The sequence below is a fragment of the Pseudopipra pipra genome, chromosome 8 (genome assembly GCF_036250125.1).
Source record: "Pseudopipra pipra isolate bDixPip1 chromosome 8, bDixPip1.hap1, whole genome shotgun sequence".
NCBI lineage: Eukaryota > Metazoa > Chordata > Aves > Passeriformes > Pipridae > Pseudopipra > Pseudopipra pipra.
The window spans coordinates 1,148,764-1,175,661 of record NC_087556.1 but is presented as its reverse complement, the minus strand read 5'-3'; the positions used below and the strand labels follow the sequence as shown (position 1 = coordinate 1,175,661).

Here is a 26,898-nt window from a genome sequence, read left to right as displayed (position 1 = left end):
GTGCCCATCACTACCCCAGCTGAGCAGATTTATGCCCTGGAACCCCCAAACCACCCAGCTTTTCCCTGCCCAAATGCATTTACTCCCAAATCTTGCCTCTGGCTCTCCACCCCGGGGTCTCTGGGTGCCAAGGACGTCGCAGCCACCCCACGTCCCCTCCGTTTACAAAGAGCTGAGCCAGAGGGGAAATATTTTGCAGGGCCAAGGCTTGTTTGCCAGCACACAGGAGATGCTTCTCCCCACCTAACAGCTGGGTTTGGGGGTTTGGCAGCTTTCACCCAGCAATTCTTTCCCAGGGTTTGACGGATAAAAATACCAGCAGTATTTTAACTGCACTCCACAGTGCAGCCTTTCAACCTCTCCTGGTCCCCCTGGGCCAGGGCAACTTCTGGTTGCATCTGTGGAGCTCCTGGGAGGGTGCTGTGGTTACCCAGAGCACCAGAGGCACCGCTGGGTATGTACTTTACCTTATTCAAACCATCTGTTTAAAGACTTCTGGTCTATGAGCCCTTTTACGAGCGCGGAGGGTGGGGACGCAGACCTGAAAGCGTTTTTTCATTCCCGGGAAAGCTTGGGGTCTGTGCAGCCCTCCAGCTTTTCCCTCGGCAACGACCTCCCTCCATTCCCCAGCAGCTGGAGCATCAGATTTTTAGGTCATTTTTAACCATTCCCAGCTTTAAGTTAAGGGTTGGCCTCTGCATTTCGCCTCCTTCGCCGGGGTCTCGAGCGAGGCATAACCCGAAGTCAAAGCTGCAAGACGTGGGTCTGTTGTTGCCCTGATCATCACACATTTCTTGTCACATGGAAGATAACACTGAAAGAATCCACGTGTTTAATCTCCAGCAATAGAGAACTGCCTGGGAACCTCAGCTGGTGCTTCAAAACTCTCCTGTCCTCCAGCACCGCGTGGTGGGAGAGCCTTGTGAGCATCTCCCCGTGGGTCATCCCTCCTGCACAGGCAGGGAGAGAGGGGTCAGGCACAGCACCCACATCACCCAGCCCCTCTCCTCCACTGAATTAAACCCCCACTGGGTTAAATAACCACAGGTAGCAGGGGATGTGCTGGAACACCAGACATTTGAGGACCTTCAGCCACCTTGGGATGTGATTTGAGGCTAAAGGGAGGTAACAGCTTATGGTTTCTCCACTCCTGGTGCTTATGAGAGTTGCTGCCTGGCACATGCTTAAACCTGCACCTTTCTGCCATGTCTCCTTTCCCTCCCAGGAGACATCATGGCCAGGAAGGGGGTGGCATAGCACCCACCTGCCCAACCCCAGCCTCACACTGGATTTACACTGATGCCCTGTCCAGACCCTCTCTGGCCCTGGTTCTCCTACATGGTACCAAACCCTCTTTGTCCTGCACTACCAACTGCTTTGCCAACCCCTTTTGAACTAAAAGCCAATACAAAATTAGGGAGAGATTGGCTTTGCAAAAAAACCAACCAAACAAACAAACAAAAACCAACAAAAAACCCAAACAAAAAAAAACAAAGCAAAAAAAAAAAAATCACCAAAAAAAAAAAAAAACAAAAAAAAAAACAAAACAAAACAAAACAAAAAAAAACCCCACAAACAAACCAACCAAAACAAAACACTAAAAAAAACCCAGGAGAAATAGCCCATTTTTAACAGTTCTTTTACTCTGGCCAGGGGTTTCAGAGCTCGCTGGAACATCCTCCAGAGAGAATCACAAAGGTTGGGAAAGCCCCCCAAGATCACCCAGTCCAGCCACTAACCCAGCACTGCCATACCCACCACTAACCCACGTCCCAGGTGCCACATCCACCTGCCTTTTGAACACTTCCAGGGGTGGTGACTCCACCACTTCCATGGGCAGCCTGTTCCAATGCCTGACCACCCTTTTGGCGAAGATATTTTCCTTAATATCCGATCTAAACCTCCCCTGATGCCACTTGGGGCTGTTTCCTCTTGTCCTGTCAGTTGTTACCTGGGAGCAGAGCCCGGCCCCCACCTGTCAGGGAGCTGTAAGGAGTGAGAATGTTCCACACAGCATTTTTGGGAGATGCCAAGGCTGCGAGTCCCACACAAACCTGCACCATTCCTCATTTTGAGCCTGATTTTCCCCTCAGCGCTCCCGAATGAGAAGCCCACTTAAAATGAAAAATCTGTGCTTAACCTCCTGGCTGCTTTCACTGGTTGAAGATCAGTAAATTCTCATTTATTTCAGCGTGCCAGGCCTGCTTCATCACCCTGATAAACACAGTCACTCCACCGAACACGGCTCTGAGTGGAAACTGCGTTTGTAAAGGCAGCAGAGTGAGAGACCACCTAAAGGTTTTAAAGATCAGCCAGTAATAGGATGACATTTCACTTCTTCAGGAACATTTGTCTGTAATGAAAGCAATGCCTGAGCTCATAAAGTCGGGTCGTAATTATCCCATTATCGTTGCGTCGGGTCTGAAGGCTAAACCAGGATAATGCCGGTGGAAAATGCTCCCTCCACGCTGGGAAATCATTCCCTCAGCAGTTTCATTAGGGGAGTGTTAGGCTCGAGCAGCTTTTGCTGTGAGCAGACACTCAGACAACAGGCCTGAAACGCCACCTTGGCTTTTCCCTTTATCCTGTTCCTTAAAGCTGCACCTTAAGATACGGGATGGGGAGAGAGGCAAGGCAGAAGAAACCACACGAGCTCGACACCATCCTCATGTTCTCAGCATGGCAGCTGCAAATAACCCACCCAAACACCTCTGTAGCATGTGGTGAGTGTGTGTGGGAGCTGTACAGGATGTGCCAGCAGCAGCCCCGTCCCCAGAGCAATGAAAACACCTTCAGCCACCCCGAGCCCACCCGCTGCGAGAGACTCGTGGCAAACCTGATGTTCTCCAGGTGAAAGACCACCTGTGCTCATGGGACCAGGCACCTCAGAGTAAGGGGAGAGAGGTTAAAATGAAGGGAGGAGGAGAGGAGGGCTTTTGTGTTATGAAATGGAAGTGTTAGCACAGAAAAGCCTCCTGCCCATCAACAGCACAGCCCGGCCACAGTCACTGGAACTGCCCAAATTCCACTTGATCCACAGTAACTGAAGAGGGCAGAAGAATTGCATGGCTGGGGGGATAAACTCATGGTCATACCTTCCTTAAGAATGGGTAAAAAATGATTTTATGGGTCAGCATCTCAACAGGTAAAACACAGAGCGGGACATGTTATGGACAGCCAAAATATCGGACACCAGAGCGGGTCAGGTCTTTATACATTGGCTTTTTAAATTTTCAATAAAAGGTGGGCCAAAGGGTCGCTAAGTTTTCCCTGCCCTTGATTTTCAGCAAGTTCTGAGATACCAAGAAAACCATTTTGGAGGGCCAGAGGAAACAGAGAACAGGTAAATGAAATTACACAGACAATTGTGTCAGCTCGACATCGATCCTGGACGTCCTCTGGGACGTGTGATCATCAACTTAATTGATGGAGAAATTAAGGCAATATAACAAATGCCAGTCTATGGGGCTCTGTGGAAAATAGATCTTGTGAAATAAACTCAGCAAGTTTTATTAAGCCACCTGCAAATTGGGTTGGGAAAGCATTCTCAGTGGTGTAACGTAATTAGGCTGCTGTAAAGTGGATGAGTTACAAACTGGAGCCATTCAGTGTCTCTCCAGCTCCAGGGGGTTTTATTTGGTGGAGGGGAGGTCAAAAGGGATGAGCTGCTGCAGGAAAAGCGCTTGGGAGAAGCGTGAGAAGCTCACCCAGCGAACAGCGAGGGCAGGACTGAACAGCAGGACCGTGAAGTTGTGCAAATTCGGGCTTGAAATGTGCGGCAAACATTTAAGGCAGAGCCATCAGGACAATTCGTCTTTCCAACAGAAAGTGACCTCATGAGATTCCCACTCACAAAACTAAAGCAGTTTTCATTCATTGCTCTGCCATCCGACATCTCCCGGGCGCGCTAAAAGGCCTCAGAAGTGGGTGGAAATGTGAGTGTAAATCTCTGCCCCCGAATCCAGGCTCCTGCTGGATTTACAGCCGCTGTCAGCCCAGCAGCCTGCACGCTTCCGAGCCCGGAAGCACGTGCCCAGCCCAGATGTACCGACTTTATCAGCCCCACAGTGCCAGAATGACTGAGGGATGAGCAAACCCAACGCCCACACAAAGAGCTGCTGCTGCCAGTTCCCAGTGAATCACAGAGCCAGAACGGGGTCAGGAGAACAGTCATTGTGAGGGGGGAAAAAAAAACCAAACAGCTCAAATGGGCTTTTTCACATGCTGCCTGGGCAAGAGCCATCACAGAAACGCCGGTTGGGGAGATTAATGACATCATTTCACTGGCCAACAAACCAATACATTCATGGGAATTTTTTCCCCCCCGTGTTTTCCATTTGATTTAAAGCCTTTTGAAGGGAGTTGATTTTTAGCTGCTTAGTATTTAGCAACAGAACGAAGGAGAAAAAGGAGGAGGAGAAGGAGAAGGAGGAAAAAAGAAGGAGGAGGAGAAGGAGGAAAAAAGAAGGAGAAGGAGGAAGAGGAAGAGGAGGAGAAGGAGGGGAAGAAAGATGAGAAAAAGGAAGAGAATGAGGAGGAGGAAGAGAAGAAGGAGAAGGGAAAGGGGAAGGAGAAAGGGGAGGGGAAGGGGAAGGGGAAGGGGAAGGGGAAGGAGAAGGAGAAGGAGAAGGAGAAGGAGAAGGAGAAGGAGAAGGAGAAGGAGAAGGAGAAGGAGAAGGAGAAGGAGAAGGAGAAGGAGAAGGAGAAGGAGAAGGAGAAGGAGAAAGAGGGGAAGAAGGGGAAGGAAGGGAAGGAGGAGGAGAAGGAGGATAATGAGGAGAAGAAGGAGAAAAAGAAGGAGGAGGAGAGGAAGAGGGAGGAGAGGGAAGGAGAGGAGAAGCCCCTCTGTACAGAAGTCAACCAACCCACCATGAAAGATGGAAATCAGCTGAAGCTGCTTTCTGGTGTTGGAGTAGCAACTACAATTTACGGGTCAACCTGGTGAAAAAGGTGCAAGGACTGACAAGAAGCTGCAGCAGAAGGAGCTGGGTGGGCGAGACACAAGTGTTTCAACATCAAATAGTCCCTGCAATGAGCTGATCAGCATCACTGATGCTTCGGGATGATTTAGCTGCACAGACCCAGAAGAGATTAACGAGACACCGAAATTCCCACCAAACTGGCCTTCAGCTGACCCGTGACACCATTCCCACTTCCCTTTCCCACGCACTTTTGCTTTTCTGCCTCCAAACATATGGTTTTGTGGAGTAAGAAATTTCAGATTCCCAATACCCACACCGGCTCAACCCGTAGCTTTCCAGCCTCTTTCCCCAGAGGAACGAGCTGCTGGTTGAAGTTGCCACGAGCGATTTCCCATCAAAAGATAAAACGTTCGCTTTGAAATTATTATTTTTCGGGTGATTATTTTAATGCCACGGAGGGGAGGGGCGTATTTTAATTTTGCTTCAGCTCTCTCTGCTCCGACAGTGCTGAGTTTTGCTGGGAAGAAGCTGCAAGACATCAGGGTTGCTGCAAGGGAGACCAATTGCCCTGGTCTGTGTTTCCCAAAAGGCAATGGAGCCCCTTTCCCTGAATGGGGCATCTGATAATGAAACTGCAGATCAAAGTGAGCAATGTGCTCCTGGCAGGGAGGGCCTGACAGCCAAAACACCTCGGGAGAGCCCCAGCCTTGTACTGTGTGATGAAAGGGAACACAGAGATTTCACCCTTTGCCTTGGCACAGATTTCATGAAATAGGCTTGAAAAATCAATGGGAAAAAACCCCACCTTTTGTGCTGCTTTCATTTTACTATTTTACTTTTTTCAATATTGAACAGTCCTTTTCTGAGCTACAGAGGCAGCCTAGGACAGAAATAAAGTAGCCAGGAAGGTGGGTTGATAAAATACACTCTGACACCTACAGTGTCATTCTCTGAAAATTTTTCCCTATGAGAGCTGATTTGGGGTTTCTTTTTCCCCCCTCCATTCAGGCTGAAAGGGCATCAGAAACACCCACAAAACTTAGTGAAAAGGGGAAACCTAAACCTCACTGTGCCCCCAGCCAAACTCCACCCTCCAGCCAGGTGCCACATCCTTGTCCATCTGTCATCACACTGCCAAGGAAAAAGGAAGTTTCCATGTGAAATGGAGGTGGTGTCTTGCTGTGCTGCATCAAGAGGTCTTTATTTGGCCTGATGCAGACTCTGAGCCTCGTCCTGGTTTCAGTTCCTTCACTGACACTAATACATTATATTTTTATAAGGTGACACTTTCCCACTTGCTGAAGGAAACAAGTCACTGCCCATTTACTGCCATTGAGCCCCTGCCCGTGTACATCCCATTATTGATTCTCAACATGATGAATCCAATCATTATATGTGGGTTTTTTATAAAGTCTCAGAAAGGTTTGAGTTGGAAGGGAACTTAAAGCTCATCCAGTGCCACCCCCTGCCATGGGCAGGGACACCTTCCACTAGCCCAGGTTGCTCCAAGCCCCGTCCAACCTGGCCTTGGACACTTCCAGGGATCCAGGGGCAGCCACAGCTTCTCTGGGCAACCTGTGCCAGGGCCTCCCCACCCTCCCAGGGAACAATTTCTTCATAATATCTATTCCAAACCCCCTTGTCCTGGCCCTCCATCCCTTGTCCCAAAGTCCCTCTCCAGCTCTCCAGGCACTGGAAGGGGCTCTAAGGTCTGAGCCATCTTCCCAGACACCACTGCCCTCCAGTGATCAGTGCTGGGAGATGGAAAGCAAAACCACCTTGTCACTGCCCTGTTTCCCCCTGTATCTGCCAGACTAAAGCAGCTGTCCAGTTGTTTTCCCAAGAACACTCTCCCTGCCGTGCTGTAGCCAGAATTTCCTCCCACTCGTGGCTGCAGCAGCGACCCCAACCCAGCCGGGTCCATCCCAGCCCCAGAGCTGGGCACGTTCCTACAGAGAGGGCACAAAACTGCCCTCTGAGAATTGCAGAGTGATTTTATGAAGCAGAGCTCCCCATCTTCCCAGAAAGCTCCTGCCCAGCTTTCCTCCCCCTTTCCAAACTCCTTCAAACCGTCCGATCTTTTCCGTATTTCCACGAGCACAGATTTATTTTCTTTTGACTTTCAAGAAAACCATGGGCTTGAGCGAGAGGGGACATTCGATGTATTTATTCCTTCTGGGTTTCCTTTTTGCTGTTAAGATAAATTATCTAGTAAGTGTAGCAACTCCCTGACAGCGTGTCCTCTCTCCTTGCATCTTTCCCTGCTCCATGGTCACTTCCAAGATGCTTTCAAGCCTTAAAAACAGCCCAGCTGGAAGCCACCCTTCAGGATGCGCTTTTAAGGGACCCCTTCCTGCTCCTCCCACTGATTTGCAGCTCTTAAAGTTGAATTTTGGCTTAATAATTACACCAGGAACATCTACCATGCCCTGGAATTTTGGCATGTGTGTTAAGCCACTCGGGATTTGGGTGTGTTTCTTTGGGATCTCAGCTGCTCTGGATATCCCCAGTTATCCATCCCACTTTCATACACCACATGGAAAATAATACAGAGCTCTTGGGCCAATCCTCAGCATCTGAAACATTAAAGAGTTTAAAGAAATTAAATATTGGCAATACCATGTGCAGATACAGAAACAGAATGTGGAATTAGGAGATTCAGCATCTGATCCCTTATTACAAACAACTCAATGGAGTTATAATTTTATGTCTTTTAAAACAATTTATACACTTAATTGGTCATTGAAAAATCCTGGTGGTGATTTTCATCTGGGAGGATTTTACAAAGACTCCCAACAAAGGGCAAAATGCAAATGGAAAACAACTCAAAATTTCCACCCTGTCGCACTTGCTGGGATCAGTCACAGCCCCCATTACCACAAACCATGTGACAGAACCCCCAAATATTAAGATATTCGTGCTGAACCTGTTTCCGACCTGCACAGCTTCCTTCTGGGCCTTTTATGTTCATTTCTACTTTGTTCTCTGCCACGGGGCTGCTGTTTGAATCTCACACTGCACCACCAGCCTGTTGTTAATTTACTGCCACAGGGACACTTCAGGAGGGTGGTTTTACCCCATTCTACACAGCAACACCTCTGAAAACCACAAATGCACCGAGAAAGTCACACCAAATAAGTTTTTCTTCTACATTCCTTTAAGTCAAACAGGAGGCAAAGCTTTCTTCGTGCTTAGTTACCTCTCCAGCTTTTATTTTTCCCATCTCTAACCCAAATCGTGCATCACCGCAGGGCAGGGGGGTTTGAATATCAAATCACTGCCTTCGTTCTACAGTGAAACATTTCCCCCTGACACAAGTTTTCAGGTGTTTATTCAAACTCCTACCTGAGAAGAACTGAAGCCACTTGACAACAAAGCAGATCTCATCATCATTATTCTCATCATCCAGCAGTGGGCAAAGATGAAGCTGGTGGAGGCAGCAGAGTAGGGGGGTACTGGGGACAGCAGACTGAGTCATGGAATGGTTTGGGTGGGAAGGGACATCCAAGATCCAGTTCCACCCCCTGCCATGGGCAGGGACACCTTCCACTAGCCCAGGTTGCTCCAAGCCCCATCCAAACTGGCCTTGGACTCTTCCAGCAATGAGACATCCACAATTTCCCTGGGAAAACAGTTTCAGTGCCTCACCATCCTCACAGGGAAGGATTTCTTCCCAAATCTATGTAAAGTCCTGGTCACAGGCTCCCCAAGATGTCACTGCAGCCTGTGCTGAACCCTGGATTGTCCCTCCCTGGCTGCACTGCATCTCTGCTCTCCCAACCCCCCAGAGCTTTAGTTGACCCTCCTGCCATGAGGTCTGGGCACAGCCAAACCCACCTTGCTGGCAGGTTCAGCTCCAGAGAGCTCACCCCTCATCCCATTAAGCCATTGGTATCCTGGAACCCACGGAAAGATTTCCCTTAGGGGGTCTCTGGTCCCCTCCCAGCACAGCCAAGGCTGCAGCTCCACCTGGTTGCTCAGGGCTGGCTCAGGGCAGGCCCCGAGGCCACAGGTCACAGCACCAGCAGGACAGAGTTGGGTGCCAACTCAGGAAGCCCTTTTCTCACTCCAGGGCTTGGCCACCACCTGATCTTTCCCTCTCTCAAGACCCTCTCTCGCTGCTGCAGAGCTGCTCCCCCTCTCTCGCAGGAATTTGCACAAAGCTCGGGCTTGGCCCCGAAGGTCAATTTAACCCAAAAATTAAAATTTAAACTCCAAATTCCATTAACCACCTTGTGGATCCCCGTGGTTCACCCCAGCTCCTGCCACCACACGTGGTCCTGAGCTCGGCCTCCCTCCCTCCTTCCCTCTGGCTTTTCCAGCATCTCCTCCGCGCGCACGCGCTTCGTTTGTGCCCACGGGGTTTTATTACTAACAGAACAAACGTGCTCCAAGAGCATCCACGGGCAAAACATAGGAAAAAAGCCTATTAAAAAAAAAAAAGGCAAACCCTCATCTTTTCCAGTCAGGAGGTCACTGCAGAGGGTAAAAAGCTCTTTGAGAAGCCCCTTGCCAAGCTCTGTCAGATATTTTCCAGGACCTGCATCAGCTCCACAGGAGACCAAGTGGATATCCTGGGAAGGCTTTTTCCTGAGGTTTCTCGTTGGTAAAGCTGCAAAGAGGGACTCGCAGTCTTATTCCAGTCCTGTCTGTCTCATTTTCCTTTGATCCACTTCACCGCCTGGGGTGGTGGAATCACCTTTTCCGTGCTCTAATTCTGGCGAAAATGACACTTGCTGGGACTAAAAGGGGGCCAAATAAAGAGTGAGTGTGGCCAAGCCATTGAAACCACCACATCAGTGTGCTGCTATTAAAAATGCAGCAGCGAGCAGGACACAGGACCCTTTTTCTCCTCCAAACCAAGTGACGTCCATGAGCTGCCACGGAAAAACAACACGAGATCCCGTCTCCTTTTCGTATCTTTTGAAAGGAATAATCACTTCAAAATAATAAATCACAACCAAAGATCCAAGAGAGAGAAGCAGTTTATCACGACCTTGCCAGGCAGCGCAGCCTCAGGTCTAAAGCTTGTGTGTCACCAGATTTTCAGGGACTGGGAAGAAGCTCTGAGCAGGCAGAAGGTGGGTTACACGGTGATCTGGCAGCTGCCTGGAGATCTGCCTGCCCATGGTTGAGTCCCCCAAGGGAGGCACCGAAAGCCTCATGACTTGGGGCATTTAAAAATAGGCCCGAGGAAGAATTTGCGATGACGCCGCCGGGAGCGAGGCTGCGTCAGCCAGGGATGGGCCGCTCGTCCCTGGGCCTGGCCCTGGTCCCAGGGATACACAGCCACCCCTAGGGATACACAGCCACCCCTAGGGATACACAGCCACCCCATGGCATCAGTCTGAGGGTGCTGCCACCCAGCAGGTGATGCACGAGCTGTTGGCCATGATGGGGATGGTCAGGCTTGGGCTGTTGTGTCAGTGCAAAACCGAAGCCGAATATTTCAAGCTTTCATTAAAAACCACTTAGAGAAACGTCAATTCTGCCATCCTGCCCCTCCTTTCTTTATTTTTCTTCACCTTTCTTCACCTTTCTTCACCTCAAATATATAAATTAATGCATATTTTATACCATTTTTGCAGGCAGTGGAAGGGAAAGCTCAGCTTGGCTGCTTTTGCCACGGTTCTGCCCATGAGGAAGCACCGAATGGATGTGATGGAAGAGGCAGCGTGGGTCACCGGGGCTGCTGGGCACAGACAGACAGACAGACGGACGCCGAGCTGTCCCCGGCACAGAGGTGCCACCCGATGCCCTCTGGGAGCGCGACTTCCCCGCGCCGGGGCTCGATTTTCAGGCCTCAGGAGGGGGGAGCAGCGAAGTTCAGCCCATTAAAAATTAAAAGAAGGGAAATGATTCCAATTGATTAACCATAAACATTTGCTCCTCTCTCTTTCTGAAACCCTCGTGCTTATTTGTCTGACCCCGGGCCTCTCGAGGCACCTGGTGACCTTGGTGTCCCTCTTCCTACGCTGTGCAACAACCCGCTCTGACATCCTCCACTGCTTCATGCCACAGACCAAGTTTTTCCATCCAAAGAAGTAGAGAGGAGACTGACCAAGCAAAGAGTCCGGCTCCCATCTCAGTCTCCCTCTTTGCAGCATTTTCCAGCTCTTCCCAAAGCTAAATAACACCCGGTCCAACTTCCCTCTGGATTTTCCCCTCTCTGAGCCAGCGGCGCGCTCCCGACACAACGAGCAATGAGAGCAGTGTTAATTCTTCCTTTGCCAATAGAATTCAATCCAATAAAATCCTTCTGATCTCCGGTGTCGATCACCCAGGGATGAAGCATCCCAGGAATGTGCTGTCACAGCAGATGGGAGTGGATCAGCGATGGATAAATGAGGGAAGAGAGGAGTTTTTTAAGGGTAGCAATTATTGTCAAAATTACTGCTGTCCTTCCTCTGAGCTTGGGAAAGCCATGCTGATCCTTACAGAGATATTGCTAAGGAGGAACAGCAGACACACAGAAGGCTCAGAGATGGCAAAACCTCCCTGTTTAAATTAATTTAAGGCATAGCTGCTTAGTGGTATCAAATATTACATGAGCTGCATCCCAAAGTGTCCTTTTCTGAGCTTGAAAGCTGTCCCTACCGGAACTGAAATGTTACACACTGGCAGCATGTTACACATTTGTCCCCCAGTAGTAAAAAGGTGAGGCAAATGCTCATTTTCCAGCCTCCCAAGGCCCCAGGGGACGGTGGTTACAGGTACTGGGGAAGCAGTTGGGTTGTTTTTCACAAGGAGGATCGATAGTGCTTTAGTGGCTGGCAGATGATGAGATCATGTCTAAAGTAACGCAGCTCAGGCACCCGGCGGGGAGCTGAGTTCCCAGAAAGAGGGATGAGGGAGGAAGGACACGGCCCTGGCTGCTCCAGGGAGGAAGGAACTTCCTTGCCATGCTCAGCGGGGTTGGGGAGTGAGTGAAGCCCTCAAGAGACCAGCTCCAGGGGTGTGCAGGTGGCAGGTGAGCTGTGAGCCAAAGCTGTTAAAGGGAGGGAGGAGCGATGGAGAATCCCAGGGCTGTGCAGGAGATCCCTTCACTTTAGGCCAGGGCAGCCCAGTCCAGCTTTGAAGATGACCTTGCCTTGAGTTTTGGGCTGGAGACCTCGCAGGTTGCCCAGTTTTTACCCTCAGCATGGTTGGCCCTGGCCTGAGCAGCCCCCAAAGCCCAACATTAGCAGCCAAGAGAGGGGTTTTCCTGCCACAGCCATCACCAAACAGCAGCTTGTTGAGAGTGTTGGAGCCACAAAGTCAAAAGCAGGTGCCCCAATCCTCCATCCACAGCCCCACAGAAACCACCCAAAGCCTCTCATAGCGAGTTTAAACACCATGGGTGGGCACATGCCCTCAGCAAAGCCCCCCCAACACCTCAGAGGAGGTGGAAGAGGGGGAAATGAGAGAGTCACACCAGGATTGTATCTGGAAAACCACCTGCAGGACTGAGCCAGGGCTGGGAGGCTGAAACCACAATCCACCCCGACACCTCACCTTAAATGTGAGACCCCACTGCCATCTTGTGGCAAACGCTTTCTGAAATAAAGTAAAAAAGGGGAAAACCCGTTAAAAGTTGTGGAGAAAGTCAGGGATGTGTAAGTCATGAGGGTGGGGAAACTCCCTCTTGTCTTAAATGATGCTGAGGCTGTAGCACCGTGTCAGATACAAACCGACCTGGGAAAACACGGGGATGGCACAGTCCAAACTAAATTCGCAAAGCTGAGGGTGTAATCACACACGGAAGGTGTAATTGCCTGCACGGCCACGGCTTTGAGTCGCAGCCCTGGCACTTCAGCAAAGATTGAGTCACTGTCACAAAATGTTTAAGAGTTTCCAAAGTGGTTTCACGTCGCCCTGGTTTGAACGAGGCTTGTCGACCCAAATAAGCAGGATGAAGCTGGAATTAGACACTGGGAATTAGACACTGCACCTCTGAACCGAAGAAGGCAGTTGGTGGAATTTACCGGGGGAGGGGGGGGATGATCTAAAGATGGGGATTACGGCTCACGTCGCTCACTCGCGCGGCACAAAGCACCTTTGGGTGCTGGAAACCCGCCCATTAGCTCCGCTCGGGTTCCCACAAAGCGGGAGCGGGGCGGGTCGGAGCATCCTTATCCGGCTGTTAGTCCCGGTAAGTGCTTTGCGTTTACTTTTCGCCTCGTTTATCACCCGCAGCGCTCGCACCGCGGCAGCGCCTTTGCTTAGCAACTGGGGAGCCCTTCCCAGGAACCGCTTCCCGAGGCATTAGCAAAGTGCCTCGGCTGCTGCATCATCCCGCCACGCCGAGGATGGCTCTTACCCTCCCAGAAAACACAGCGACAAATGGGTTTTCCTTCTTTATGCTGCCAGGTGTTGTACTGGTCCGAAACACACCCCGGGTGTGGGTACAAGTGAGTAAAAACTCGCTGACCAAACAGAAATTAATGAATCGTTTAAAATGTGTCTCCTTTCTCAACTCAGATCTCCGCTAGCAGGGTCAAGGAAACAACAGGGAAGAATTATTTTGTAAAACAGGCATGAAAAGTGGCGGGATCCTGACTATTTGGAAAGAAAATTCCGATTTATGGATACATGGATGGCTCTGTACACCTGAGCACCTACACAGCAATGCTTTCAGCCACTAAAATCCATACACCTACGTTATCAGGGATAAAAACACACTTCCAGACAAAAGATAACGTGCTTTTGGACACCTTTCTGTTTTCACATCCCCTTTTCTTTGGATCTTTGCAAGTTTGACCTTGCCACCCGTGACAGGGATGGGCTACAAGAGGCTACAACATATTGCCAGAGACAAACGGCGTTCTCTGCTTTCAGCTGGGATTGGACCCTTCTCGAGTTTCTATCATCCCGTTGTTTGCTAGTCTCAACTTCCTAAAAGCTTTGAATGTCAGTGTATGTTACACACCAGTTTGCCCTAAATAAAGTTAATTACATTGTCAATAACTACGTCTTTATCTTCAGAAGTGAAAAAGTGTCTGAAGGTTGATTCCAGACCTGGATAAAACAGTTTCTGTTGGTATTAAATTCAAATCGAGGCACAAAACAAATGGGTCTGAACATCGTCCTGTGGGTTTTATGGTATGGAAGTTGTCTCTGGGTTTTGGAAAAGAGGTATTACCCATCTCCAGGCTCTCAGGGACCTGAAGGCTTCTGGGATGGACAGTTATGATGATGCTGTCGCTAAAACAAAGGCAGGAGACTGTTGGAGGCACCTCAGTTCCCCCACAAATAAATTAGCCAGATGCTGTCAGCAGTTTTTAGATGCAAAAGCCAGAGAAACCCCCAGAGACACTAAAGGGAGCTGGCACCAGACAGACCCACTTATGGCTCCGGTCGGCCTCGAGAACTGGGAAACATCGTCATCCTCTTGGCAGAGCCCGACTGCAGCACAGCCCTTTGACCCACGCCCTGGCAGCGCCCTGGCACCGGGGCAGCACCCGGGACACTGCCCAGGAGAACACACGGGGATTTAACCCACGGGGGGGGTGAATCTGGGGGCAGTAAGGGGTAAAAGAGGCTGAGGGAGCAGCGCGTTCGGTACAAGGGGCGTCTGCCGGTCGCTCTCCCAGCAATGAGACGGGGGAAGAATCGAGCGCAATTAAAAGAAGAATTAAGAATTAAAACCCGAAAGCAATCCCAGACTGGCTTGGTTACCATTGTCATGGCTACCACGAGCGAGGCTGAGCTATGGGGAGATGCTGGGGGATGAAGTTCCAGCCCAGAGGGAGATGGGAATTGCCCGCAGGCCCCACCAAGAGTTTTTCCTGCCCGCTGAAACATCAGCTCTGGGTGATGGGAACGACGCAGGACGGGCCGAACGACCTTCACAGCATCAAAGGGACACGGCGTTTCCTGGCCCAGCCTTAACTGGGAACAGCAGGGGAAAAACCTCGGGCCAGGACTAAACCTCACTAGAGCCATGAGCAGGTTTAACAACTTCTAAATAAGTTATTACACACGGGTGGGGCGCCGGGGTCCCTGTCCTTCCCCCAGGGGCCAGGTTGCTGTCACCTGCACCAGCAGCAGCCAAGGCTCAGGATGATCCAAAACAAAGCAATGGCAAAAGAAAAAGCTGGATGTGAGTTTTTCTCTCTGGCCGCAGCACACAACCTGTGCTTTGGGCAGGGGATGTGAAGGGATGCACTACCCCAGGGAAGGACAAATGGATATGGCAGGCACTCACACCCCTTCCTGGGCAGTGTGGTTCGCTTTATTAAATCACCACAGAAGCTCAGGAAAAAGAAGAATTTTAAAAAAAAAAAAAGTCCAAAGCCAAGAGCTCCCTGTTTATCCTTAAACGAGCAATGGTCTTGTTAACCGAGGGCAGGGGACAGCTGAGGAGGACAGGGCAGGAGTTTGCTCTGGGCGTGTTTGGTGAGCGGATTGAGGAGAGCAGCGTGGATCCACACCCATCCAACCCTCTCCCAGCTAGGAGAAATCCTGTCGGGAATGATTCTGCTGGAATGAATCGCCGCGCACACACAAGGAACGAGACCATCCCTTGCCCGGCGAGCACCGGCCACAGCTCCTGCCCAGAGGAGGGTGACAGACACTCGGTGCCGAGCTCTGCGGTCACACAGAACTTCTCCACCACAACCAAAACCCTCAGCAACTTCTCCGTCACACCCAGACCCCCCCGGCAGCCGGCACAGCGCTCCCCCTTTTCCACACCACGCACGAAGGCAGGAGGGTCCCCGAGACCCCGGGTTGAGTGATGCAGACCCCACGTCCCGCCCCCCAAAAAAACCCCCTCCGCGGGTGCCTGAGAGCGGCGCAGGGGAACAGAATCACAGAATCGTTAATGTGGAAAAAGCCCTCCGAGATCAGCGAGTCCGGCCCGGATAACCGGAGGCAAAGCACCCTCGCAAAGCCCACGCGTGCAGCGCCGTGGGCTCTGGTTTTGGGGGAACGCGCGGGGAGGATCGGGGCGGGGAAGGGGGTCCGGGACGGGGGACGGCACCTGCCCCGGGGATGGGGCTGCCGGAGGGTGCTGGCGGCTCCCGAGCAGCGGCCCCTCCAACAACTTCCCGGCCCCGCTGCAAAGTTTTCCCAGCGCCGCGAAGGCACCGCCGCCCCCCCGCTCCCCGGCCAAGCATCCCCCGGGAGCCGGAGCGGCGGCGGGGAAGGGAAGAGGGAAGGGAGGGGGGGTCCGGGCTATCCGATCCCCCGCAGGGCTCCTGCCCGGCGGCTCAGAGCCCCGAAGGCTCCCGGCGCTCCCGCCAGCCCCGATCCGTGCCGGGGGGACGCGGTGTCCCGGCCACCCCACTCGGGAAGGGCTTTGGGCGAGGGGGTGCCATCCCTACCTCTCGGCCTTGGTGAACTTGCGGAAAGCCTGGCGGAGGTCGTGGAAGGAGCGGTAGGTCTGCGGCTCGGCCGAGATGCCCTGAGCGCGGGTGGTGCGGGGCCCGATGTGCGGGCTGGGGGCCGGCAGCACCGACTGGCATTTGTGCAGCCGCCGGCGCAGCTCCTGGATCTCCTCGTCCTTCTCCCCCAGGCGCCGCTCCAGCTCCTTGATCCGCTCCTCCTTCAGCAGCAGCAGCTTGGTGAAGTCCCCTTCCAGCTCGGTCATTTTGGGGGTGCCGAGCCCGGTCCCGCTCTCATGGAGCGGCTCCCCGGGCAGGGGCGAGGGGCGGGGGGCGGCTCTGCCCGCCCCGGCTCAGGGCAGCGGCCCCGGCATCCCCCGGCGCTGCCCCCCGGGCGAGGGAGGACCGAAAACAACCCCAAAAACAACAGAAAAGAAGGGGAAATGGGGGGGGAGGGGGGAGAAGAAAAAGAGAAGAAAAGGGGAAAGAGCTCTTGTGCCACTCTGCGAGGCTGGGATCCTGGAAATAGCAACAATTACCATGTGATCGCAGGGTGACGCAGCTCCTTGTAACTGGAGCCGAAGACTTGGGATTCAAACAAGAACACTTCATAAATATTAAATTGCCTCCTGCTAATGAGCCACGTGGAGCCGCCCCCCGGCCCGCCCAGCCCGCCCCTCCCGGGAGCTCAGCATCCCATCCCGCCCCTCCTGGAGCTCAGCATCCCATCTCGCCTCTCCCAGGAGCTCAGCATCCCATCCCGCCCCTCCTGGAGCTCAGCATCCCATCCCGCCCCTCCTGGAGCTCAGCATCCCATCCCGCCCCTCCTGGAGCTCAGCATCCCATCCCGCCCCTCCTGGAGCTCAGCATCCTGCCCCTCTCCTCACCCCGCATGCCGTGCTCCAGCGTTACCCTCAGCACTCCCCTACTTGGCATCCCTGTCCCTCCTGGATATCCCTAATCCCTGGAGTACCCGACCTCTGACCTTGACGGGGCACTCCACATCGCACCCAGCGTCCTTCCCACATCCCTCCCCATCCAGGACTCCACATCACTTCCCACCAGGTTTCCTCGCTCCCTTCCCTCCTCCAGGTGCCCCCCATCCTACTGCACCTGGCTCCCTCCGGGTCACCTCCCAGCACATGCCAGCCAACCCTGCTCCTCCTGTGGGACACCCAGCTTCCCAGACACCAGGTATCCCTCATCCCAACATACATGGACAGTCTGCATCCCACTCCAGGGGGGAGCAGAGCTCATCACCAGGCACAGGGACATCAGGGCCCTGGTGGCATCTGGTCCCCAGGGGATGCTGGCTGAGGGGGGGAAGCAGCTGGAGTGCTGGCCAGCATCTCCAAGGAGACAGGAACTCATCCTTCCTGGACTTATTTGGAAGAGCCCATCATGCACATCAATTTTTAATGCTGGCTGGCAAAGGGCACCATCAGCTCCCCTATCACATTTCCCTCCCAAACCACTCTTGCTTCCAAAGAGGGATTTCAGGAGCCCCTTAGTGCTCCTGAAAGTGAAAGGGGGGGCTGGCCCAGCCCCTGCAGCGAGGCCTTGGGCACCCAGAGCCCAGGAACCTCTCAGGGTCCACATCCCAACCTGGGGAGCCATCCCGTGCTCCAGCTTTAGGGACAGACCCCCTGGTTTGCTCGGGATACGGCAAGGACAGGGCAAAGCACCCGAGCTGGAGGACAGGGCTGTACAAATGGAGTATTAAATTAAGGTGGAAAAATCAATTAGCAGCCTCTCCCTCTTTTAAGGACATGGGGGTGGTGGGGTGTTCTTGCACACTTGTACCTGCGCCTCCAGACTGGAAACCTCCCGGCTCCCAGCTGTTCCTGGTTGCCATCCTCAGACCCGGAGCATCCCTGTGGCCAAGGGGCCAGGCAGGGCGGGGGGCGAGAAAAGGGGGAGGATAATTTAAAAAACCCTAATGATGGCTGCATTTTGCTTTATTGGAAGGCAGAGAGCGCCATCTCGTGTAGGAAAACACCGAGATTTCCAGACAGCCCGGCCCTTCCCGAGCCGCTCGGAAGGGAAGGGGGGATGCTGGAGCAGCCAGAGAGCTCCCCGGCCCCAAAACCTCCTGGCTGGTGTCGGCAACAAGGAGAAGTCCCCGTTCCGCTGTCCGGGGGGATCCCCACACGCTCCCCGCGGGGGGGAAGAGGCTGAAGAGCAGCCGAGAGGGACCCGCCAGGAACGGTGGCGTGGGGGGATTGGGATCTGCCAAGACATCCAGGAGCGGAGCGCAGGGGATGCCCAGGGCCGGGTCCTGCCACTGCCAGCTGCTTTGGGGCGTGTGTTTCCATGGCAACTGCCAGGGCCCTGTGACACTGCGGTCCCCCGGGTGCCCAGGGGCCATCGAGACACTGCAGCCCCCGCCCTGCCCGTCGGGTGTCTAAGGAGGGACAGGGCCGGGAGCACTGGCACTGTGCCAAGGCTGTCCCCTCCATCCTGCACATCCCACGCCTCCTTCTCCATCTCCCCACAGCTGCACCAGCAGCCAGGGCCAAGATTCAGCCCTCCACGGGGACAGGGCATCATGGCATTCCAGAGCCCTGCAAAGCAATGCCCATGGAAAAGACAAGCCATGGAAAGAGCCCACCAAGGAGATGCTCATGGAGAAGCTGAACCCCAAGGCTCAGCCATCCAAGAGGGGGCTCCAGCTGAGGCACAGGGCTGGGATCACCTTAAGTTACATAGGCCCCACTGGCCCCATTAACCTCATGGGCCCTACTGGCCCCACAGGCCACAAAAGCCCCTTAATCTTCAGGCATTTAATCTTTATAAAAAAATAATTAATTATAAACGGTTATAAATAATTAAAACTCATTAACAATAAAAATCATTAACAATAAAATCTCGGTAAAAGATTGCAGTTTTCCAAAGGTGCACTGGGAGGAAGGTGGGACCCAGCCTGCACCCCATGTCCCCAGGGGATGGCCTTGCCCATTACAAAGAGCTTGGAGTGCCTGGTGGTACCATAGCCTCCCCCCTGACCCTGCATGGAGCCAAAGCCACCCCCAGCATCCATCAGCCATTCCAGGAAGGCTCCTGGTGCAGTATCTGGATTTAGCCGTGGTTTTATGTTAAGATGAGCATCTTTCTAAAAGGACAGAGATAAAACAGCCTGCAACGGAGCAAGAGCAAGAAGAATTGAAGTGCTGAGCAGGGCCAGATATCTTAATTGGCTAAAACACCCTTTAGTCCTCCAGACATGCCATATATATGAGAAACCAGGCCAGGAGTGACACAGCTCCCAACTGGAAACCCTTCAGGGCCAGAGGGTTTGGAGCAGCACTGCAGTGAGGAGAGAATTTGGTGTTACTCCATCTCCTTCCTGGGGTGCAGGGGGAAGGTTGTGTCCCTGCCCACCTCTCCTGCAAATTCACCAGCTGAAGAAAACAACAGCACTGCCAATCCTATTAATTCTGCATAGTCCCATTTTTCATGGATAACCCCCGGTATTAACACTTTGCTTTTAAGGAAGGGACAATTCCAGTATTAAGGAGGGGGTGGGGAAATTTGTAGGAGCTGCCTGGGCTACAACCAGAGCTGGGAAAGAGTTTTACAACCACCTCGTTATTTGTGCCTTTCATTAACAAGTTTTTAAAACGCAGCTTTTGAGCCTGGCCAGTGACACCCTGAGGGGCTCGAGTCTATCCAAGGAGAGGGTGTGATCCCATCTCTAAGAATGGTTTTGCCAGATATGCTGGTCCCAGAACATCCTGAAGGATTGGATCCCTCCATTCCCATGACTAACTCCCAGCTGTGGGTGAACATCCACAGCCACAACTCCTCCCGTACAGAGGAGGCAAAACACAATGTGCTGCTGGAAATAACCCCCTTGGCTTTGGCCAGCACTGCCAGAGCTTGTTTTCTTGGCTCCCTGCAGCTTTGCTGTTATGAAGCACTATAGAAAACAGTTTTACAGCAGGCAGATATGTAAAATATGCCAGCTATTGAACCCAGGAAGGATCAGCGCCTTCATTTCTCATTCAAGCTCCTTCTAGTAAAGGCAGATCACTTTGCAAGCCCAAAGCATGCAGACATTACTCAGACTGGGGCTGTAATTATCCCTCTGGAAGCTGTGCCAGCTATCCTTTAGTGTAACTTTAACAGAGTATCAAAGGTGATGCTGGATTTTTATAAAATCAATACCCAGGCTTTTATGCCACCTCTACAACCCCCTCCATTTCTCCTTTAAACTGGCTTTTGCAAGCAAAGAGCCCCTGCAGCAGCAGAGTGGACTCGAGGTCGCAGCCCTGTGTGATTTGGAGGAGCTGTATGAAGTCAGTGAACCCCTCCACGTTCAAAAAATATCCTAAAAAAAAAAATAAATCAGTATTTATGACTTATTCAAATAGTGACCGAAGTCTGAATGTGTTTTTTCCCATCTCTTAACATCACCTAAAGTTCGTGGCAGCTTCCTAAGGGATGCAGCTGCCTCACACTTGTGGTTATAGAGAGACAGCATTAATAAAGGCAGTGCTTAAAAAAACCCCGACCATCAGAGGTACTTTGTTTTCAAAGGGCAGCAGATATTTCATCTGGGCCTGCCTAGAAGGTCTCCTCAGGAGAAGATGTCCTAAAGGATGTGGTGCCCCGGGTGTGATGCTGGCCATCAGTCCCACCATCACAGCTCTCCCAGCCCTGTTCTCCCCTCACCTTCCAGCTTTATTTGGGAAGTCAGCCCTTGGGAATGACTGCCATGCCAAGAGCAGGGTGGTACCAGACCCAGTGCTAATTGAATTCAGAAGGAACCCAGGCACTCTTTCCCTTCTTCCAGGTTTTTTTCCCTTTCATCCTTTTTCTCACAGAATATAATCTGCATGGGAGGACATTTTAAGATTACAAAGAGGAAGGATTGATTCTGTGCTGTTTCCTTCTTCAATGAACATTTTGGTCCCTATTTCACTGCATAATTTAATAAACTGTGTCGCCTCCTCAGTGTCTAATTTACTAACAGATATGAGGCTTCTCACATGGAGTAACTGCCTAAATGGGAACAGAGAAGCATCCAAACACAGTTTTCTTTGCACAGGGGATTGCAAACGAGATATTTATATTAAAAAAATCAGCCCTCCCCACTCCTGATCTACTGAGCAGCCAGTGTGCTGAAATCCTTGCAGGGCTTGTTACAGGTTTTGTTGCTGCCTGACACCTTCAAAAAGTGCTTTTGAGTGGGCTTAGGGCAGCAAGCAGCGTGTGAGGATGTCAGTGGTGTGTCCTACAGCCCATAATCCCTGCAGCTACTAAAGCATGCAAGGAATACACGCTTTGGAGCACAGAAAGCTCCTGAGGAAGCTGCTCAAGCGCTTCCACAGGATGGTTTGGGTTAGAAGGGACCTTAAAGATCATCTCGTTCCACCCCCCTGCCATGAAGAGGAAACTGGAATGAATTTACCTCTCCCTGCTACTAATTACAGTCCATCAAAACTCCCAGCACAAAGACATTGCAGGTGCAGTAAGTCAGGGAAAACTATTCCCATCACCAGCATCTGGGATTTTATGGAATTTCATTAGCTCATAGAGCACCTCTGCTCTGGAGACAGGCTGGGAGAGCAGGGGGTGATCACCTGGAGAGGAGAAGGCTAAAGGGGCTCCAAAAGAATTGGAAAGGAACTTGGACAAGGGATGGAGGGACAGCACAAGGGGGAATGGTTCCCACTGCCAAAGGGCAGGGTTAGATGGGATATTGGGAAGGAATTGTTCCCTGGGAGGGTGGGGAGGCCCTGGCACAGGTTGCCCAGAGAAGCTGTGGCTGCCCCTGGATCCCTGGGAGTGTCCAAGGCCAGGTTGGAGCAACCTGGGCTGGTGGGAGGTGTCCCTGCCCATGGCAGGGGGTGGAACCAGATGGTGCCTTCCAAGCCAATCCATTCTGTGATTCTATAAAATGCAGTGATATCCCACAGTAAATATTTTTCTTGCAGCAATAAGCAGGAAACATTTCCTCATATTCTTCTCCTCTGGCTTTTTGGCAGGTTTTCTCACTGTTGCTGAGGACATTGCTCTGCATGTGGTCCCACAGCTTCCATTTCTTCTCATATTAATACAAATTAAAATCACCATCAGAATGTCACAAGCAGGATGTCATTTTCCTTAAGGAAAAACCAGGAAGCTAAAAATATTCCTTTGGATACAGTGCTCTCATCACATACATGTTCTGATGGCAGAGCTCTCCCCACAACTGCTCAACAGCATCAGAGGCTGGTGGGAATAAAAACCCCTCCAGGAACTCCCAGAATAGCTGGGATTTCATTCTAGTTTTATCCAGTCCAATCCCCCAGACTCCACGTGGGCTTTGGCATGTTTTATATAAATAATATCAGCTCTGCCCTTTGCAGGCAATTCCACAAGTGCAGACTCCAGAGGCTGCCCCCTTTCCCTCTCCTTCCCTATCCCACTGCAACCCACCACAGACTGCAAGGAGCACTTTTCTTTTTAATACTGAGAAGGGGAAAAAAAACAAAGAAAAACACCCCAAAACAAAACTTCACAAGTAAGACTTGTTGGGGCTACAAAAATCCAGCATCCAAATTTAGATGCTCTGAACATCTCTGCCTGAATTCCTGCTGGGGTTGGGTTTCCCCCCCACACACTCTATACTATCCAAGAAGAATTTCCCTCTCTGCATTTGTGGTTCTTAAGGCTGTATCCTCACTCCCACTCAGCACGTGGTAATTTTTTTGCAAAGTGTTGAACATGCAGAAAAAATTGAGTTTTGTCATAACTCAATTTAAAAAAAAAAAAAAGTCACTTTTCTGCCAGACTCGTGTCCCTCCCTCGCCTTTCAAACAGACAATTGCCACGTAATAACTTCCTTTTTTAGCATCCTCCACCACTTGATCTCATTATAAATTTAAGCAAAGCTTTTGCTCTTATCACAGATCTAGGCAAAGGCTTTTCTGAACTATTTTTGACAGTCGTGTGTAATTTCATTGTGTGTGTTATTATATTTGAAAACATACAATTAAAAATTTTAGGCAATTGGAAATCAAGGATAATAAAAATCCCTCTACCTCCCAAGAAGACTCATCCTCCAAAGCATTTCACCTCCCTGGGGGTGGAACTGGGCACCACCCCTCCTGCTCCCCATCCTGCCCAACGGCACCGGTGTCACAGGGCAGCATCCAGCAGCACAGCACAGCTGTGACAGCCACCACCTGGCCACCCACAAATAAATACATGAAGCCACTTGGCCTGTCTATTTGAGGACAGAAATGTTGCTGTGAAATGCTCAGCATCTCGTCTGTGACAGATCTAAAAAGCTTTCCCTGCTCCTTCCGAGCCGGGGCCGAACTAAAACGGGCGCGTGGCGGCTGAGGGTTATCTTGGGAAGATGCCCACAAAAGGCTGCTCCTTCCTCAGGGGGGTTATATTTGATCTGCTCCCAAAGCTGTGGCTGGAGGGGAGGGGATTTGGGGCAGCCTGCCTTGAGATCCAGGCCTTTCCCTTCCTTGCCTTTGAGCATAACGAGCACAAAGAGCAAGAAGAAACTCTCCTGAGACATCAAAAATGGCTCTTCAAAATCCAGCAGGTGACAAAGCAGTTGGAGAACGACCATGCCCTGTTCCACATCCAGCAGCAGCAGTGCTCAGTGGGAGCTGGTCCCGAGCCAAGAGCAGCTCTATGGGATCTGTACATGAGTTTCCAGCCCCGGTTGCAGGGAAAGCTGTGACCTCCCACTGCAGCCTTGGGTATAATTTTCCCACAAGTGACTCTTGCACGGGGTTGTTCTGACTTTTCAAACCCATCCAGAGCTGCTTTCCTGAAGTGGCCACACGTGCAGCTGCTCTGGGGTGGCATCTCCCACGTGGCCAAGTGCTGGCACTGGGGCGAGGGGCCCAGCCTGACCCCGCAGCAGGGCTGTCCCCAAGGGTGGGGATCCCCCACTGCTCAGGGATGCTCATCATCCACCAGCGAGGACATTTTAGGACTCCAGAAACAACCCCCATTCCTCACTTTGCTCCTGCAGCCCAACTCCTGGACAACACAGCCATTAACTCCATTATTTGTGTTATTATTCTTTTATTGCTTGGCCCCCATCCTGCTTTTCTAGGACACCATGTGAACTTCAGCTGCTTTACAGGCACGCTGAGAACATTTGACTTTTCGAGACCAGCCAGCGCCCTGGGACATCCCTGTCACGTGCTGGGGCTGTGAAAGCCTTTTAACTTTTACATCTTTATAATCAACATTTAGGTGTTTGAGCTTAACTGTTTATTTTCTTACAGCAAAGCTTGCGTCCTCAGAGAACATCCTGCAGCTTCCTAGTCTTTATTTGGATTTCCACAGCATCTAAACAATAATAATGTAATTTCCCAGCAGAGCTGTTCACGTCAGTCTCCATGAGAAATGACTACACTGAATATCAAAGTTCTTTTCCTCTTCGATTTTGCCTTATTTTGGAGCTATTTTTACCTCGTTTCCCTTAAGGTCTCTCTGCTTTCTAAATATGTTCCCAGTTTGAAATCCCAAGTTCAGCTTCCGTGCCTTTTGCTTTTGGAAGCTGCTGACCAGAGAAACCATTCAAAGATGATCCTCAGCTGCCTGAAAACTCCCCCGGCACAGCTTTCCACCAAACCTTCCTTAGAAACACAGTTTTTCTGATTAAACCCTTTTTGACTGAGACATAACACCACGTTCTGTTCGAACTGTCTTGGAGAAATAATTAAAACCCCCCAGATTCACGAAGGCACCGTGAAATGTGCAACTTAAAAGTCCAGCCAGCGCTGACTCTGGCAGTAAAATCAGAATTATTTCAGGTCAAACAGGTTAAGGAAGGCTCATCTCAGTAGGTACAAACAGAGCAGGGGTACACTGCAGTTAAGGAATTGCTTTTCTTTTTTAATCTCGCAAATATACGGTGAAAAATCACAAAGTCTTGATGCTACTCAAGAGCATCTTGCACATAATGAGAGTATAAAAATTTTTGCAAGCTGGTTTTAAAAGCTGTGCTGTCCTTTTGGGTTTTGTATTTATATATATATATATTTAATTTATTCTTTTGACCTGGAGTCCAAAGCTGTGTTTATGGCCTGGTTTATCCTTTCTGTCACAGCTGAAAACACCAGTTCAGTCAGAGATACCCAGCACTGATGGACCATCTGTACAACCCAGCTCAGTGCAGGGAGCAAAACCAACAGAACCGGGTGCCTTTGGAAAAATAGGAATTAATATTTTCCCTCTGGTTGATTTGCTCTGCATCTGAGCATTTAATGCTTCACCTGCTTCCCATACTGGAGCCTGAGAACAGCCAGATAAGCACGCCCTGCTCCCACCTTGGCCAGCAGCTGGGAGACAACACTGGGAAAGGACAGGAGAGTTGCTCTTCAGAGCCACTGTTTGCCTCCCAGATAAAGCTGGGTTTATGAAAACATGAAGAAAAGAAAACCCACCAAGGTGATGGGACAGGAAGAGGAACCAACCTAGTGGTAAATGCAGCATTCAGGCAGGGGTGGGAACTGAAACAGTTTCAGTGCTGATAAATAACAGGTAGAGTTATCAAATACCTGGAATATTTTTCCCTGTTTTATTATTTAGGACATTCCTGCAAGACCACTTTCAGAAACCCCAAGATCCTTGTGCAGTTCAAGGTAAATAGAATTATTATCTGTGCTGTCTTACATACATCATATTCAACAGCATGAAAGTTTTGTCTGACATAAAGTGAGTAAACCTGCTTACACATTAAAAAAAAATATCTGTGCTATTTCTGGAATATAATTACTTGTTGATTCCTGAAAAAGTAATAAAAAGGGTTTGTCGGGCAGAAGGAGAGCCAGACCCAAAGGGAAATAAATTCCCTTTGCAAGGAAGGTTAGTTCAGCCCAGCCCAGAGTGCCCAGAGGGAAAAAGGCCACTGGAAAAGAAAATAGAGGTCTAAGATGTGGCAGTCGAGCATTTCTGAGGAATTACAAGGAACCTCATCCCTGGGACTCCACTGAATTCTTCCAAGATTGATATTTCTTTAAAAATTTAACTTTTAGACGCATTAAACTGATCTAAAGTTACAGGAAATATACACTAAAGGTCTTCAAAAGTTGCCAGGTGTGCCACGAAAAAGTGAGATCCCAACCTTCCCCATGGCTTTTACAGGGACTTTTGTGACATTTCTCACCTGTGAGGGCTGACAGTGATATAGACAGGATTAAAAATATCAACAAACAACAAACCCCAACCTAGAACATGACAAAAAATGAAACCCCAGCACTGGAGCTCTGACTTCACACCTGTGTTTGGCTCAGAGGTCAGGGTCTACAAGTCAGTCTGTGTTTCCTCCTGGACTGGTGATGGGGCAATTCAGGAGCAGTAAAATCTCTAGATATGGCATTAATTTCTTATAAATCAGCCCTCCCCCCCGCCTTAAAAAAACCTCCATAAGGTTTCCTGCTTGACACACAGAAAAATTCCATTAAAAAAAATTAAATTAAGCTACCACAACGTGCCACGAAGACCTTCTTGACAAAGAGGAAAAAAATTCAGAAGAATCAGAAAAATTTAATCAACCAGGATTGATTAAAAAAAATTATCAACTGATTCACCCTTTTTCAAAAAAAAAAATCCAAAAAAAATGCAATATTTTACCTTGAAACAGTCCCAACAGCTGAATCAACCCAGAAGGAATTTCAAGTTTCTCCATTCCACAGGGGGAATAAAAA

At 50.7% G+C, this 26,898-nt stretch overlaps 1 protein-coding gene across 1 annotated transcript in view; it reads right to left on the bottom strand.

Moving 5' to 3' along the window:
* The window catches only part of PRKG1 (protein kinase cGMP-dependent 1), a 387,732-nt gene extending 370,982 nt beyond the window's left edge, over positions 1-16,750 (bottom strand). Inside the window, exon 1 of the mRNA XM_064662173.1 lies at positions 16,229-16,750. Coding sequence (XP_064518243.1) covers positions 16,229-16,494 — 266 coding nt within the window. The 5' untranslated portion in view covers positions 16,495-16,750. The remainder of the gene's footprint in view (positions 1-16,228) is intronic.
* Positions 16,751-26,898: the final 10,148 nt, after the last annotated feature.